This window comes from Strongylocentrotus purpuratus, unplaced genomic scaffold, assembly GCF_000002235.5.
Source record: "Strongylocentrotus purpuratus isolate Spur 01 unplaced genomic scaffold, Spur_5.0 spur5_scaffold_16, whole genome shotgun sequence".
In the NCBI taxonomy this organism is placed as follows: Eukaryota; Metazoa; Echinodermata; class Echinoidea; order Camarodonta; family Strongylocentrotidae; genus Strongylocentrotus; species Strongylocentrotus purpuratus.
Window position 1 is genome coordinate 8,060,742 of NW_022145601.1, and position 18,319 is coordinate 8,079,060.

Here is an 18,319-nt window from a genome sequence, read left to right on the forward strand (position 1 = left end):
TGCACAGGGGCCCATTGTTGTCGGGTCTAACTCTTGCACAGATGGGCACCCCTTCAACAGTTCAAAATGTATACCTTTTTAATAGTTTTCTAATTTCTTATTTTCCCGAAATTTTATGATTTTTCTTCTCTTTAGAATGAAATTTTCCTCTGAAGTATCTATGAAAATTTTGTGTAGTTTTTCACATGTATATCTTCAAATTTTGAATTAACAATTCGATAACTATTTGTCCATGTAACTCAAGTATTGCCTATGGGATCATATTAGGAAGCATGAATCTTATTCACGTTCTGTAGATGTTCCGAGTCCTCGCGGCTTCATTGATTAAGAACATAGGGTAGAGCGGCGAGGAATGTTTCACGTAGATGGTATTTTGAGCGGTCACGTTATAAAAGTGTTATCTTCATTTATCTCAACAATAATGAAAACTTGTGCCTATAAAACGAAACGAGGAAGAAAAAACTGGGTTCCGCAGTATTTTGTAGGCAGAAGATCAAAAGTGTGTGCCTGCATCGTAATGTATGTATGTATGTTTGTCTGTCTGTCCCTGTCCGTCTGTGTGAAAGAGTCTATTTTTAGTGCGTGAGCGAGTGAGAGTTGTATACGAGTGTGGTACTTTGCCCGTTCGGATTGTACAAAGTGTAAAACCTTTACAAAGTCAGATGATACAGATACAAATATTGATATTTCCTGCCATGTTAAAAGAAAAAAATATGACTGTATACATGTAAAAAGATAATTCATCATGTAACATTTTTTGCTTCTTCTTGGATGTTGTTTTCCTTATCGGTGTCATAAAGCCATGAGTATGGTTTAAACAGCATATATGGGTTTATTGCAATTAAAAAAAATTGTACTTACTCTGTACAGAAAACGTGTCCTAAATGTGTGATTTATTGTGCTTGCTTGCTCCAATACCACAATAATTTGTGAATGCACTGGTTATGGAATATTTACATAAAGTGGAAATCTGCTAAGTTTAAGTCTGGTTTTGGTCCTGCAATTGCATTGTGAAAGAAACTGTAGAAGCGATTGGAAAAGGTTGATGATGTGGTACATATGTATTGGTGTATATACTGTGAGATTGATGACCCAGTCTTGATAAAAGTCACATGCACTGTACACAGGAATGTGGACATGGGACTACACAAACATGTGACATGAAAGTGAGGTTTGGATTGAGGTGCAGATTAGCTACTGAATCCAATGACTGGGGTAATAATACTTACAATGTAAAGCGCTTAGAAACCTAGTATTAAGAGCTGAATCACTGTGACTATTATCAATATTATTATTTTGTTATTACGAGGTACATGTACTACTACTATTATTATAATTGCCAGGAGCAAATATTTTGAGATCATCATTGGATCTCTGCATGCTAATCAAGGAAGGGGCAGTGATAGAGAAGACTGAAGAGTAAGTGAGAGGGAGAGAGGAGAGATGAGAAGGGGGAAAACGGGATCGGGATGGCAGAGTAAAATGATGAAAGATAATAATAATAATAATATTTAATTTTTATATAGCGCTTAGTACAAATGTCTCTAAGCGCTTTACAAATATATACTATTACCCCGGTCATTGGAAAAACTATGTAAAGCATTAGTTCAATGTAAGTGAGTTTATAGAGAGGGGAGAGAATGAGAGAGAGAGAAAGAGAAAGAGAGAGAGAGATGAGAAGGCAAAGGTAAGGCAAACAGAGATGGACGTAAATGGGTGGTAAAAGATGGATACCGAGAACTGAGAAGTGAAGAAAAAAAAAAGAGATCCCACTACCAGAAATAAATGGAAATCCAACCATGAAAGAAAACTACTCTATAAGAAAGAAGACAAATCAGAAAGCAGGCTGGTGAAAGTTTCAACTGAAATCGGACACAAAAAGTTGAAAGTTGTAATCACGTATGGGAACTTCAAATTGGCTGAATCGGTAATATCACTGTGATAGTGTCAGACAACTTTCCAGTTTGCTCTAACACACAAAATGACTACAATTATAAGTTTTCAAACAAAATGTACGACTCAAGAGGGTCCCTCCTTTTTATATATTTAGAGTAGTGCCTGACGGGAGAGAGCATTTAGGAGAAAAACAGTAACTAGTGATAATTTTGTACACAAAAAACGAGTTGTCCATGACTACGTCGCAATTCACCGACAAAATTGCCATTTGAGACTCGCACAACTATATAGATTTCATATTTCAAACATTCATAATTCTCATATTTTGGTACGGTTTATTTCAAATGTTTGTAGCTCTGTTTATCTCATTTTTCTGCTTCCATCGGTGTAAAAAATATATCTGCCTCATGGTCAATATTTTGGAAAAAGTAAACATGTAGAATTTCCCAAAATCCCTGTTGACTACAAACAAATGTTTAGTTTTTAAAAAGGAGCATTCTGAACGAATTTACCAGGTTACCAACTTGGGAGCTCGTGTAAAAGAAGAATGAGCTACATGTACATGTATAGACATCAACATTCAAAAGGCTGGGAACACAACAAAGTCATTTTCAAGAAGCATTTTTTATTATATATTCTTGAATATACAAACAGCTTTTTATAACTGATTCTTGGAAGACATAGAATAAAAATATAACAGAAACTTTTAATTTTTTGTAAAGATAAACATACATGCCAGTACTCTGACACAATCAACATGTATAGTTTTAAAATGAATACATAGCATTCATAACATATGGAGAACAATGCTACATTATAAAGCTTTTCTTTAGAACTCTTCAAAATATGAGTAAGTACAGATTCATTCATTGAAATCCTCTCTTTTATTTAACTGTTTGTAAAGAAACATTCTCATTATGACATCGTATGAAAAGAGGAAGAGATGCAGAATTGACCTACGTGACATTTACAAAGTAGGCATATGAGAAAATCACTTGCATTACTTTTAGCACAAATTACAGAATTCCATTTTGATTAAAGATAACTCTAATTTTACTGATTGTAATTTCATGTGGCATTATAAGAATGCCTCTTCATTAAAGGCTATAATGTATTATTTCTTAACTACAACATTTTTCACTATTCATAATTGTTCTGCAGCCAAGATCTAAAAAAGGAAGGGAATCAAGGGCTGGCTGCGACATAATTAAAATAACTTTGCCCTTTGACCTATTGACTATTAGCTACAAGATCCTGTAACACGGCTATGGAAAAGAGAGCTGCCATCTCATTCAGAAAATATCTGAAGACCATATTAATGCCACCTCTTCATATATTGATAAACATTAGATTAAGTTTTTTGACAATGTCATTACAGGTTGGGGGGGGGGGGGGGTTCTGCCCATGCCCCCCTCCCTTTTTGGATGTACCGGGGCTAAAGAATGACTCTGAAGGAGAGAGTGCATTGTGATATGAATAAGGGTTAGGAACTATTATTGTTCATTGTTATATACATATATTTATATCATATTAGCATATTATTATTATTGAATTATATTTTAGAAAATTTGGGTTGCATGACAACTTCAGGTGCACGTTTAAAGCTTTAATATGACAACAATACCCTATTTATACATGCATCTGGTTTGAATGTCAAACTTTACCAATTTATAAACAAAAGCTATCATAGAACACTATAGCATACATACATCTCTAGTCTTCATTGTCAACCGTGTATAAATCTTTCTGGCACTTGATAAAAAAAGAAACAAAAATCTCTGGCAATGTTCAGACTGTACAGACACATAAAGGAAAATAATATTCAACAGTTGGAAAGAGAAAACCATGATGAAAGACAATCTGGTACCCACTTTCTCCATTTTCTCCTCTCTACCCACATTTGCGTATTTAAACTTTTGACAAAATATAATACCAAGTATATACATATATTTCAGAACATAAAAAATGCATAAAGTGGTTACAAAATCTCTATTACTATCAAGAGGTAACCATATACTGTATTTTGTATTGTAGATTATTACCTAGAAAAGGAAGAATAAGAAGAAAGATATAAAAGATGACAATGGAATAGTGAGAAGAGGACACAGATGACGATAGATTTGGAAGAATAGATGGACAATAGGGGAAGAGTTTGAAGTAAACCCAGAAACTCTGGTGACACGAAACTTTTTGCATATTGGTAAACATCTGGGCCCCTTTGCACAAAACTTACCATTGGTGGTAACTTTGCCATCGATGGTAACTACCATGGAAACCTTGATTTTGATTGGCTGTTGAGTCCTGTTACCATGGTAGTTGCCATTGATGGTAACTTTACCATCAATGGCAACTATTTCTGCGACGGGCCCCCGGCCATTTATGAGAATTTCAAAGCGATCGTATTTTGCAAAAAGGAACTTTCGCAATTTGCAAGTGTTTGCCAGTTGTGAGTCATGAAATATGACACGCTAGCAAAATTTGTTTTCTGGTTTTACAAGAGTCGATGACTCCTTTGTCTTGGCTGCCTTGAACCACCTGCATATTTTGCATTTAATACCCCCAATTACATATACATGTAACAGAATATCCTTGCTCTATACTACACAAAATAATGAGTTATAAAATTGAAAGACGACAAAAGGGAACCAATCACACTAAAAATAAAAATACATATTTTGCTCTTAATATTTTGGGGTTCATGCCAATACAGTATATTCAAAATATCAACTTCAAATATTAATTCTGTAAAGACAGAAATTGCAAAGTTATGAGTGCGTATACAAACACTCTCAATGAAGGTAAAAGTGTCTTGTGGGTAGATTTAATCAACAGCAACCCTACATGCATACATGTGAAAGGACTGGGGTTCTGTGTGCAGGGTTTACATCATATCCATTCAATTTCTTCATGCTCATTAATACTCCTTCACCCATAGAATGTCAAGTAATTTGTCTTATATTTCTGTCGGGGAGGGGGTGGGGTGTATTTTATATATACTAGCTGTACACAAATTATTTAACTACGTGATTGGTCCCCTTTCATTTGGTCAGGAAGCAGAATAATAATTCACTTCCTGGGAGGAATGTCCTCTACAATACACACACAGCACTTGGTGTCACCTGACCACAGCACTTAGTGTCACCTGACCACAGTACTTGGTGTCACCTGACCTCCAGTTTAGATGGGGCTTCTTCAACGTAGAGCTGCATCTACAGAAAAGGGAAAGATAAAGGAATCAATGAAATCACACCCATGATAATACACTCATCTCATCTATTGACGAAACATGTCTGCAAACTGTTAACTCGACGGTAAGGCCCAAGTATAGACTTTTATTGATTCTCTCTCACTCCCTCACAAAGTTTCAATGTTTTCCCTATTTTCAGGATAGATGGGAACTCTGCAAGTATTGAAGTACACACACCTGCCAACCTCTGGAGTTCAAAAACTGTATTCTTTAATCCCCAAAGTTGTATTCTTAAAAATAATCATGGAATTTTACATGGATCAATGCCTCTTACAGTTCCTACATAAAGGAAGAAATTGGTTGAAGATGCATGATTTTGTCACTACTGTTGTGTTTGATGAAAAAATGAACATTCCCAAATTGCAGATGTGAGATGCTTGTAGGATACTTCACAGGACAGAATGGACATTTTGCCATTGAAAATGGCTAACACACACACAAATACAACAACAGCAACAACAATTTTTGGGTTTTTTTTGTTTGTTTTTAAAATTATATTTTATTGAGGAAAATCGTACTGTCCTAGTTGCTTCTAAAAATGGTACTGGTTGGCAGGGGGGTGTTTCACAAAGATCCTAAGTTGAACTTATCTCTAAGTTGGACTTACAAATTATGGAAAGCCATTAGCATCTTTGAAAATATTTTGTAAAAGAAATTTGAAAAGGCATAAAATGTTGATTCAAATCATTCATATTTTCTATCATCAAGGAGATTTCATGTTCTGGATGTGGAATTTATAAAAAGTCTAAAATACTTGAATTTCTGCTCTTGAATATATTTCATTTTAAAGCTTATATGCCATAGTTTACAGGAGGGATTAGAGCGCTCTGCAAGGTCACTGGACAAGTGGTTATCTCATCAACTCAGCTCTCAGTTAACATAAGAAAAAGAGGATCATGGGGGACCAATGGTCACCGATTAGGCTTTGGTTGTTATATAGAGGGCGCAAGTAGCTACAAGTAGTGCAGTGGGCCTTTAAGGCTCCAATGGCTGTCCATAATTTTATGTCCCACTTAGTGTTAAGTTCTACTTAGGATCTTTGTGAAAACCCCCTGGTCTGAGTAGAGTCATAGGAAGAAGTGCCATAGTCAAGCAGCTTGAACTCTTGGCAGTAGATGAGAAGGTCAGGAGTTCAAGTCCCAGTGTGGCACTAGTGTCCTTTACTAAGACATTAATCTTCAATCGCCACTCTTCACCCAGGTGTTAAATGGGTACTGGTAGGAAGAAATTCCTTGAATGCCGTTAGCACTGAAATCGGTAGCCAAGCTAGAGATGGGGGAAATTTTGGAGCGCCTCGAGCACCTTGGGTATTGGAAATGAGCACTATACAAATATCAAATATTATGATTGCTAATATTTAAAGGTGATCAGGGGGGTGTTTCACAAAGATCCTAAGTCAAACTTAACTCAAAGTTGGACTTTAACATTATGGAGAGCCATTTGTAGCCTTAAAATAAAAAATATTCAAAAGCGAAAACTCAAGTATTTTATAATTTTTATAAATTCCACATCAAGAACATAAAATCTCCTTGATAATAGAAAATATGAATGATTTGAATCAACATTTTATGACTTTTAAAATAACTGTTACAAAATATTTTCATAGATGCTTACTGCCTTCCATAATTGTTAAGTCCAACTTAGAGATAAGTTTGACTTAGGATCTTTGTGAAACACCCCCCTGGTTTATATGCATACCTTCAAGAGATCCGATGAGACGGCTTTGAGTGGAACAAGAGTTGAATTCTCCATCTTACAGATATGATCATCAGCCTCTATCCATGGAAACTCCTTGATAAAACAAATTAAATTGAATATAAGATAATTTTATATTAGCAGTGTCACAGTATGACATTACACGCCCTTTGGCCTAAAAAAAGAGAAAGATGTTGTATTGCCCCTTTAGGTGCCAAAACATGGGTCGGTCGGTCTGATTTTTTTTCTCTCCCTTTTCGGGCTGATATTTATCAGTTTTGAATGCTTAAATATTTGTTTTCTCTCTAAAAAAACGGTAAGAACAAACGAAACTTTAAAAAAAAAGCCAACTGTAGATTTCAAGATTTTGAGTCCGTCGCAAAGGGCAATACAACATCTTTTTGTTTAGGCCTGGCTTATTGTCTATTCAGAGCAGGAAGGGAGTTAACTTTGTATCAAAGTTTATGACCAATTGCCTTTCTAGCTCCATACAGAAAATGTATAAAGGTCATCAAGATTATCATTCATTTGCTGCCTTTAATCCACTAATAATAATAATAATAATAATAATAATTCCGCTTATATATAGCACTTAATACATCTATGATGTCTCTTAGAGCTTTACAGATATACTAAGACAAGACAAAAGACATATACAGATACACTAAGACATGAGGTTGGCGATACAACTGTTCAGGATAAATAATATGCATTCTATCAATATTAAATTTCTGTGATCAATATCATGAAAACAACAAGGAATATCATTATCATTAAATTACTATTGATTTTCAATGTAAGTTGATTTTTACTCAAGGCCCTCAGGAAGAACGATAGTTATGTTCTGTTGTCTGTTGGGCCACCCTTTAAGAAAATGAAACTCAAATAAGACTCAATCAAGTCAAATAAAATTAAATCAATCAGATCAAATGGAATGAAATGAAATCAATCAGATGAATTCAATCAAATCAAATCAATTCATTCAGATCAGATCAGATTAAATCAATCAGAGCAAATAAAATCCAACTGATTGAATCAGATCAAATCAAGTCAAATTAGTCAGATCACATCAAATTAATTCAATGACATCATATCAAATCAAATCACATCAATTGAATCAGATTAAATAAAATAAGATCACATCAAATCAAATCAATGAGATCTAATCAAATCAAATTTCATTTCAATCAGATCAAATAAAATCAAGTCAATCAGATCAGATCAGATTAAATCAATTAGAGAAAATGAAATGAAAATGATTGAATCAGATCACATGAAATCAAGTCAAATTAATCAGATCACATCAATTGAATCAGATCAAATAAAATCACTCAGATCAAATCAAATCACATCAGTTGAACCAGATTAAATTTAATCACTCAGATCACATAAAATCAATGAGATCTACTCAAATCAAATCACTTATGGTAGATCAAATCAAATCATTTCACTTCAATCAAATCAAATCACCAGATCAGATCAGATCAAATCAATCAGATCAAATCAGATTCCTACCTGTAGTACTTGCTTGTCATGTGACTCCATTGTTGCAGATCCCTTTGTATAAACTAGTATGGAGAATGTGCAATCTTGAAGAAAAGAAAGGAATAAAACGTTGAAACAATATTCAGCAAAAGGTGTGTAAAGTCAATAGGGGTAGACTTTTTTCTTTTGTTACGAGCCGGCGAGTTTGGGAACATGCATGGTGTCCCTCCGTTCACGGAGTGGGGGGGGGGGGGGGGGCCGGGGCTCTCAGTGCAAAGTGTATTTGATTAAGATACCCAGCAACACTAATGGTGCGTTGCAAGAAAGTTGCAATCAATTGCAAATCCCCCAAATCAAGCGTAAGTCTTGCAATTAATTGCAAATTTGCAATTGATTGCAACTCAACTTTTTTGCAACGCCCCATTAGTAAGAGAGTGAGAGAGAGAAAGAGAGAGAGAGAGAGAGAGAGGGGGGGGGGGGGAGAACAAAAGCTAGATCTAGTTAACTTAATTTAATTTTAAAAACTTAAATCCTAACCAAATTCTAGGAAATTTAGAAGACTAGGGGGGCGTTGCAGGAAAGTTGGGTTGCGATCGATTGCAAATATCAGTTGCAAATTTCGCAACTTGCAATGAATCGCAACTTTAGAGTACTACCACAAACAAACTTTCTCTCTCTCACCTTGCGGGAGTGAATGGAGCACTGCATCACATGTATTAAGCCTCAGCAAGAAAGCTCTGAGACTCTGCTCCAGTCTCTCCAATCGGTTCTCTATACTGTTAAAACATACAAAGATGCAAAGGAACCAATTAGTAGTGGTACTATAACTACTACAAATAATAATAATAATAATAATAGTAGAAATAATAATTATCATTAGAATAATAATAATGATAATAATATTAATAATAAAAACAATCATTAAAAAAAATATGTATAAAATTTGTAAGGTGCTAATTCTACTTGAAATGGAATGCTCAAAGTGCACTGTCGCAAAGATGAAATCATATAAAAGCATCAGCATTGTACATAAAAGAAGAGCAGGAGCAAAATAAACAAAGCCTTTTTCAATGACAAATGACAAAAATCAATAACAAATCTGCTGATAACCAATCAGAAGCAAGGATTTCAGTAGCATATAACAAAATTTGTTTATTTGTCATTGATGACAAGTTTTGTGAAACGCCCCCCAGGAGTAAGATAAAAACATACACAAATGAAAGGGAACACTTAAAAAAAAAACATGGTACAGCATAATGGATGGTTCTCAAATGTAGAAACACTGACATCACATTGACTTAAATCAATGCATCAACCAAAAAAAAAAAGAAACAGACAAAGATATGCCTGTCCCATTTTCCAATGAAAGTCAAGCAATTTACAAGCAAAAATGTCAGTTACAATCAATCAAATCACATCCAAAAGTTATTTGATATGGTACATTTTTTTTGCAGCTTCAAAGTGCTGTGTACACTGCTCCCCATGTTTGGGCCACTTAAAAGATCTACATATATATAAAAAAAAAAAAACTCTTTGAAAAGACTCAAGGAGGATATACACAAACAGAAATGAGAAATCAACAGAGATAAAATAGAAAAGAAAATACTGCTCGGAAGAACAAACTGAAGATAAAGAGGAAAGAAAAAACGGGATGAACAACATACCTATCAATTTTGTTTGTTGATGGTCTGGCAATTTCAAAGACAAATCTTTCTACTGGAATGTGTTTGGCATTCAGAATAACGACAGTAACACATTGGACTTCATCCTGTGAGATGAAATTGGAGAAGACAAATTAGTACCAGGGGGTGTTTCACAAAGATCTTAAGTTGAACTTATTTCTAAGTTGGACTTAACAATTATGGAAAGCCGTTAGCATCTATGAAAATATGTTGTAAAAGTTATTTTCAAAAAGGCATAAATGTTGATTCAAATCATTCATATATTTTTTAATATCAAGGAGATTTATAAAAAGTCAAAAATACTTGAATTTTCGCTTTTTTAATATATTTATTTTAAGCCTACAAATGGCTCTCCATAAATTTTAAGTCCAACTTAGAGTTAAGTTCGACTTAGGATCTTTGTGAAACAAAGCTTCATTCTAGGACAATTCCCCTGCTTCATTCTAGGACAAATCATTCATTACAGAATTGAAAGTTCAAGATTTTTTTGATCCCAATAGATATATATGTGCGGAATATCTTACACTGATAAAAAATTGGAGAAAACAAATTAGTACCAGCGTTCATTCTATATCAAATCAATCATTACAGAATTGAAAGATTAAGATTTGTCTTTCCCAATAGATATATATGTGCGGAATATCTTACACTGATAAAAAATTGGAGAAAACAAATTAGTACCAGCATTCATTCTACAACAAATCAATCATTACAGAAGTGAAAGTTCAAGTTTTTTCTTTCCTTGTAGATATAATATGTGTGGAATATCCTTCATTCATAGCATTACTTTGTATGCTTACTTGGTATGCATGCATATTAACATGTGGACTGCTGAATTATCTCATTCCCATAGCTTTACATACAGGGACCACCTGGTTCCAGGAATCAATGGTTTAAAAATAAAGGTAAACAAAGCCTGCATTGTTGCAGCTTATATTTCTTAAGAGGGTACTTTTCAGGTTCATTTTTGAGGTACATTTAGAGTCGTAAATTTCAACTGATTTTCCCCACGACTAAGAGCTAAGCTTGGACTTATCTTCTGTTCTAACAAATGTCACATTAGCGGTATCTGTGTGATTGTGCTTCAGCGCTTTCACTGGTGACAACAGGGGGGTGTTTCACAAAACTTGTCATCAGTGACAAATGTTATAAGCTACTGAAATCCTTGCTTCTGATTGGTTATCAGCAGATTTGTCACTAGATTTTGTCATTGAAAAAAGGCTTTGTGAAACACCCCCCTGCTCCAAGCTCTACTCACACCGAATGAAATTCCTAACTTCAATCCTGAACCAGACACTATACCGAACTCTATATCTTTCAGAGGAAAAAACTCTGAGCAATGGTCACAGGAATCAATTCATAGTCTGGAGACACTGCTCTACATTCAAAATATAACGTGGGATTTGACACCCACTGCGCATAAGGGGTTAAAAAGATGTTGTATTGCCCTTTGCGACTGACCCCAAAATCTTAAAATCTACATTTTTCTTATTATCATTTTTTTACTGTTTATTTAGAGAAAAAAATATTAAAGCATTCAAAACTGAGAAATATCTGCCAAGAGGGGAAGAAAAAAAAAAGAAAAAAAAAGAAGAAAAAAAAAGAAGAAGATTTCTGATCAACCTACCCATGTTTTGGCATCTAAAGGGCAATACAACAACTTTTTTTTATAGGCCTAATGCAATTGCCCTACCTTGATGACATGTGGTTTGATACCCATGACGGCGTCTGTAATGTACTGGTTTAGCTCTGGATGCCGAGATATCTGGGAAATAACGCATAAGTAGAGCAAACGTTTATGACAAGAATACTTCAGGTATTATTGACTGATAGTGCATCAAATGAGGATATGATTGTACAGGCAGGTGTGAATAGACACCTTCTACCGGTTATCATCATAAAGAAACGAAAATTAGCCAACCGCGTGTACCAACACCGACATCACACAACTTAGCCGGAGCTTACAATTCGGCAGGGCGGAAAATCCCTCATTTCCCAAGGTTCCCCAACCACGTCAAGGACCAACAACTATTTGCTGCCAAAGATCAGTTGGTCTAATGACGCCTCCCGGAGGGGAGGGAATGTGAATCATTGCAAGCTAAAACAAAAAGAAGTCCAGGGGGGTGTTTCATAAAGCTGTTCGTAAGTTACGCATGACTTTACGAACGACTTAAATATGGAAAGCCAAATGGGATGCTCAATCCTTTTTGATTGCATCAACTAAAGTTCAACTGTGCAGATGTAGATTAACATTCTTATTATAACAAACCTTTTTTAATGCAAAGTGTATTTTTTGCCTTCATTTAATTGAGTTTACTGGAAATATAGTCACTTTGTTAAAACATCTGGAAAAACTTAAGGCATCCTATCTGGCACTTCATATTCAAGTCGTTCGTAAAGTCATGCGTAACTTACGAACAGCTTTATTAAACACCCCCCTGTTGACTTATATAAGTCCAGTTGACTTATAAAGTAGACATTTGATGTCATCGTGGAAATCTTGATAGCAAACTACTCTACAGGAAAGCAGAAAAATGAGAGAAGTAGACTGGTGAAAGTTTGAATGAGATCAGACAAAATATGAAAAAGTTATGAATATTGGAAATGGAAAGTTTGAATCACTGCAGGTATGGGCTCTGCAAATTGGCTGAATAGGTAATTTCTTTGTGATGTAATGGCAGACATTACTTTCCCATTTGTTCCAACATGACTAAGGAGGATCTACTCTCTTCAGAGGACCTATTATAATAATATGCTATCCGTAATATATTTAGAGTAGTGCTCCAAGGGAGAAGGCACTTGGGAGAAAATCATAAATTAATAGTGTTTTTGTATGTGACAAACTCAAAGAGTTATCCCGACTATGTCTCAATCCAATGATTAAACTGCCAATTTGAGATTCGCGTAGACTTAGTGATCTCAAAGCGGGTATTTTAAATTTCTTATTATTGGTCCGATTTTGCCAATCTGTTTCTCTTATTTTCTGTTTTTATACAATTGAACTTATCACAAGGGTTGGATTTCCCTTCACTCATGAGGAAAATGCATATCAGACTGAAGGGCTTTTAAGAAGAGAAGGTATATAGACAGGAGGATATCAAGGTAAATCAAGGTAAAGCAGGAGAAATGAAGCCCAGGAAAAATAATTGCCAGAGAAAACATCAGATTACTGGCAAAAGTCACCCCCTCCCTTTTTCAATTTAATTATAATTAATTCTGTTCACATATTTTTTTCTTCTTCACTTTATACTGACAAATCAACCTTTTATTTCCTGCAAGTGATAATGACACTGCTGGTATGCTTCAAGTGCTCATTGGCACAAATGATAGGTAGCCACTATCTGAATAATGGCCAAATATCTCTTTACATGATATCTTATTTCTAGTCCTTTTTTGATAACATAAAAAATATTTGGTAAACTGAATAATAAAGTTTTATTCAGAGTGTTTAAAAAAACCTTGAAGCCTTTTGAAAAAGAAAAAAAAATCTCAACAAAATATATGTGGCACAGGCACAGGGATACTGTAAAACAGCCACACAAAGAATTAAAGGCCGTCTGTACTAGTTTGGCTAGGAGTGATAAGACCACCCATGAAGGTCACTGACAGGTGGCTATCTCATCAACTCAGCTCTCAATTAACATAAGAAAAAGAGGATCATGGGGGACCAATGGTCATCTATTAGGCATTGTTTTCTATATAGAGGGAGCAGGTATAGCTACAAGTAGTACAGTGGGCCTTTAACAATCAACAATATTTATTTGTTTACAATCAAGTGAATGATACCTGAACAGGGACATTGTACTTCTGTTTCCTCTCAAAGATCCCAAGGGGATAGAGCTCTCTGATGTACAGGATCTGATGAACTGCTACTTCCAGAAATTCACACAAGATGTCGGCTGAAACTACATTCCCAAAAAAGAACAAGATAAAAATATGGTAGTGTCCTTTACAGGTTAACATGGTAGCAATGAGATTTATTGTAACACCTGTATGGGCAATTCCTGAATAGGAGTCTAGGACTGTTGTCAATTCTTTCGTGGACAAGAACTTCAAGTTCCAGTTTATTTCAGGACTGGTTCTCTAGTCTTAGTTCTCTTCCAGGGAAAAATCAACAAAAATTGCTAGTCTTAGTTCTCTTCCAGGGAAAAATCGACAAAAATTTCATTGAATGGTTCACTGTATTTCTTGCCAAAAATCCAACCAAAAAGTAACTCTGCGATGTTCAGAGCACAAGCATGTGCACATACATGTATCGCCTTAATCCAATAACTTGTCACATACACCTGCCAAAGTGACATTCACAACTGACCTAAATAAATATGTGCAGAAGCAAATTTGACTTCTTTTGCATTCAATCTACCTTGCTAAATAACTGTTGCTGTTTTTCAACTCGGCCAAAATGAGAATTTATCAAACTTGTAAATCTCCTTTCTTTTGATACAACTAAAGAAATGACCAAATTATTCTTTAGAAAAGCATACAACATAAGCGCACTTATTAAGTGTTTTCTTTTATGAACATATACAAATATCATGGCATTCTTTAATAGGCCAAGACTCAACCTTTTAATTCATACACTTGCATATTATATACGTAGGTCTAGACCTTCATATTTACTTTCTCCAAATAGACCTCTAAACCAATTTCTTTGTTCATATGAGCAACCAAAGTTCAACATGCATGCAGTATGTTTACAAACCAAATATCAGGTCCTCAAGACACTTCATTATGTGAATGACCCTAATACTATAGCAGTGACCTACTTTTTGCAAGCCAAATTTCATGAATGGTGAAATTAATTCTTAATCTTAGTCTTACTCTTAAAACCAATCTTGGTTTCCTTCTTTTTAAAGTAGGCCTAGACTTAGACCGAAAGCTTCAGTCTCTCTAATCGTCGGTTGTTCCACTGAGACTACGTCTGGCTCCACTAGACCTCCGATTATAGAGACTGAAGTCTGGGGACCTCTTTCTGTGAGGCACTGTACGGAACAAATGGTTCGGTTCGACCGGACCGCGATGAATGAGATATGCAACGAGATTTTCACTCTTTACATCCTCATACATGCTGCAATATGACAATAATTTAGAGTCTAATTAAAAATAACATATATATAGCTTATTTGACTTACGATAGCTTGCTCATTTAGATCCTAAATTAATGATTAATCCGAGAAAGTCTCGTCGTCAACATTATCCGTCTTGGTTTTAGTTGATGAATATTCATTTTTTCTTTTCGAACGTCCAATAGCTACCGTAGCTACGTACAAGTCGGCCCAGCTTGACCAACGAACTCCCACGAAACGAGTGCTCTGATTGGCCATTTGGCTATGTTTTGGTAGGTGGACCCGGAAATATATCGGCCGCCGGGTAATATTTCGAAGTTCGGAAATACAAATTGGATAATTCATATAAGTAAGTCCGTAAATTATACATTTAATATTAAGTTATCAAATTTTGATAACTGTAATTAGGACAAATGACATACCGACCTAATTTACATCTGATTTAGAAATCAGAAAATTAGATCTAAATAAAGAAAATCGGGGAGAAAATGTTTTGACATAAAAAGCTGCCATTGTTGGCTATAGCTACCCCCACGGTACGAGATCTCTGGGTTGCCATCTGTATTGGGGAATGACAACAAATGTCAGTTTTATTAAAGAAATGACCCAAATCAGATGGTTATTGCTGTCTAGCCTAGACAGTAGACTCTAATTTAAATAGATCTAAGCTATATAAATTCAAATATCACACTCCATTTACACTCACTACTATATATATCTGTGCAATACTTTGTGTCTCTGCGTTAAATTACAATGTCCACTGAATTTACAGGTTTTTCAAAACTCTTCTTCGGAGTATTTAGGAGGACATTAATCCAAGATCCAAGAAATGACACCTTACAGTTACACGGCGCCCGCACGGCGCGCCGGGACGACCAGAGGAGGCCTGGCGCGATAGAGGGTCTGCTGCGTGGCGGAGCTCGGTGCAACCGTCGAATCTCGACATGCCTCTTCTTGCACTAAAAATTGTCTTACAGACTTTAAATTTACATACCATGTGACAGATTAAGATCTTGGCACCCCCTCGACTCCATTTTTCTATTCTGTAAAACCTGGCACCTAACGTGAGCAGGGAGTTTAGAAGTTTATTGATGCTAACTTTCCCGTTTTCATGCGATTTTCGTATAATATATGGTATCCGACAAAAGAAAAAAAAAGAAAAAAAGAGCAAGAGAGAGAACGAAAGGAAAGAAACAACTATAGAATGAGGTGAGAAAGAAAGAGAAAAAGAGGGTACCAACATACAAGAGGAAGACATAAAAAGAGGAAAAATAGTAATAGGAAGAAAAAAAAGTTATTATTATCATCATATCAATATTATTATCATTGTTATTATTATTTCTCATATTATTATTATTACTATTAGCAGTAGTATAGTAGTAGTAGTCAGGCGTGTACGCAGGGGGGGGGGGGGGGGGGGGGGGGTTAAACTCCCGCCTTTTAAAAATTTTATGTGTCTATTTTGGAGGAATATTATTATTATCATCATATCAATATTAATATCATCGTTATTATTATTTCTGGTATTATTATTATTACTATTAGCAGTACTTGTAGTAGTAGTAGTAGGCCTAGTAGTCAGGCGTGTACGCAGTGAAGGGGGAGGGTGGAGGTTTGGGGTTTAACCCCCCCCTTTTTTATGTGTGTATTTTGGAGGAAAACCCCCCTCAAGCCTCGAATTCTATACACATTATTTGGGGTCATTCAGGTCATTTTCACAATTTTCGGATGTTTGCAAAAAACGGTATTTTTGTTAAAAGTGGGACCCATGTTTAGGGATTTTGTGTGAAAAGTTACCCAAATAGAGCTGCACACCCCCGTATCTCCTAATATGTGAGTACCCCCCCCCCCGTCGGAAGGGGGGGGGGGATTAGCCCCAATGCCCAATATAGCTGTGTCACATGGTATTCATGTAGTATAAGCAGGCCCACAGCCACGGGGGGAGGGGCACGGGGGGCACGGTTGTGACTTTTTTAGACCCCTCCCCAGGACGTCGATCGTTAAATCGTGAAGAGTGTGTGCGCGTCAGGTGGCCCCTCAAACCTCTCTCCGATCTTTACCCTCTTTTTATTGGTGTAACTGTATTGGCGACATATATGTTCTGTCATGTGTTGGAGTATATACCACTGACTTACCTGGACAAATTTGGAGTTATATTTGTGACTTTTGTGAGTGAATTCTGCAGTATCTCTTTCAAACTTTCATATGTTCTACAAGCAGACTGCCATGTTCTACATGTAGTACTCTACCATGTTGGTACTAGGCTATTCACTGGATCTTAAGTGATTATCCTTTGTTTAGGGAGAAGCATCCCACTTGACAATGGAGGGAAAGTCTCTAATCCTCCTAATCTTTTGTATGTGGATTGGCCTTACTGCACAGCGTGAATACATTCCCAACTTAACAACGAGGAATTGCCCTTGTACTGTTAAAGGTAATGAAGGCACAGTCAAGTATGTTGGAGTTAGAGTCAACTATTACTCTAATTCAGTCGCAAGTTTCAGATCTACGTTACTACAAGCAGGTGACATAAATCCAAATCCGGGACCAATTGTGCCAGAAAGTGGTGCCACCCACCCACCAAGCTCCAATTGCACAACCCAACGTGCAACTGGTAACAATGAAATATGCTACAAATATAGTGTGGATGACTTATTGAAACTCGATACATCTTCATCATTGATACAACCTACAAGACAGATATGGAATATCATCGATGACCTGGGCATCGCTAGGAGACGCAGAACCCACAGAGGGAGACGTCGTCATGCTGATTGGCTGCCCTCTCGTGATGAGCTACTACCAAGTCAGGCTGAAATACTGCCCTCTCTCGTTGAGCCACCACCGCCACCACCCAGTCCTGTTGGATCTATGGATGGACCTCAACTCGTTCCTGCTGCTTCGCCCGACACCCCGGAAACTGCATCTTTAGGTATTGAACCCCCTTCCCAAGCCCAACCTCATGACCAGTTTAATCATTCCCTTCCTCATAGTGAAACAGTAAAGCAGAATATTCAACTTTACTCTTTCAATGCCAGAAGTATTAGGAATAAAACTGTCTCTTTACAATCTTACTTGCAGACCAACCCGGTTGACGTAATTTCAATTAGTGAAACTTGGCTAGACGATGATTTCAATTCTTGTGAGTTAGGGCTTCCTGATGACTATTGTATTTTCCGTAATGACAGAGCAAACACAAGAGGTGGAGGTGTTCTTATCTCGGTTCGATCATATCTCCTCCCGCAACG

General features: G+C 36.1%; 1 protein-coding gene across 1 annotated transcript; it reads right to left on the reverse strand.

Annotated features, from left to right (window-relative positions):
• Window positions 1–2,501: 2,501 nt before the first annotated feature.
• On the reverse strand, window positions 2,502–16,254 carry LOC115924484 (mitotic spindle assembly checkpoint protein MAD2B-like). The gene is made up of 8 exons (XM_030986694.1): window positions 16,066–16,254; window positions 13,792–13,910; window positions 11,699–11,770; window positions 9,988–10,091; window positions 9,005–9,099; window positions 8,354–8,427; window positions 6,842–6,934; window positions 2,502–5,105 (listed from the first exon to the last, which is right to left on the reverse strand). The coding sequence occupies exons 1-8, from the start codon at window positions 16,103–16,105 to the stop codon at window positions 5,058–5,060; spliced, it is 645 nt and encodes a 214-aa protein (XP_030842554.1). The 5' UTR covers window positions 16,106–16,254; the 3' UTR covers window positions 2,502–5,057.
• Between the last annotated feature and the right edge of the window lie 2,065 nt (window positions 16,255–18,319).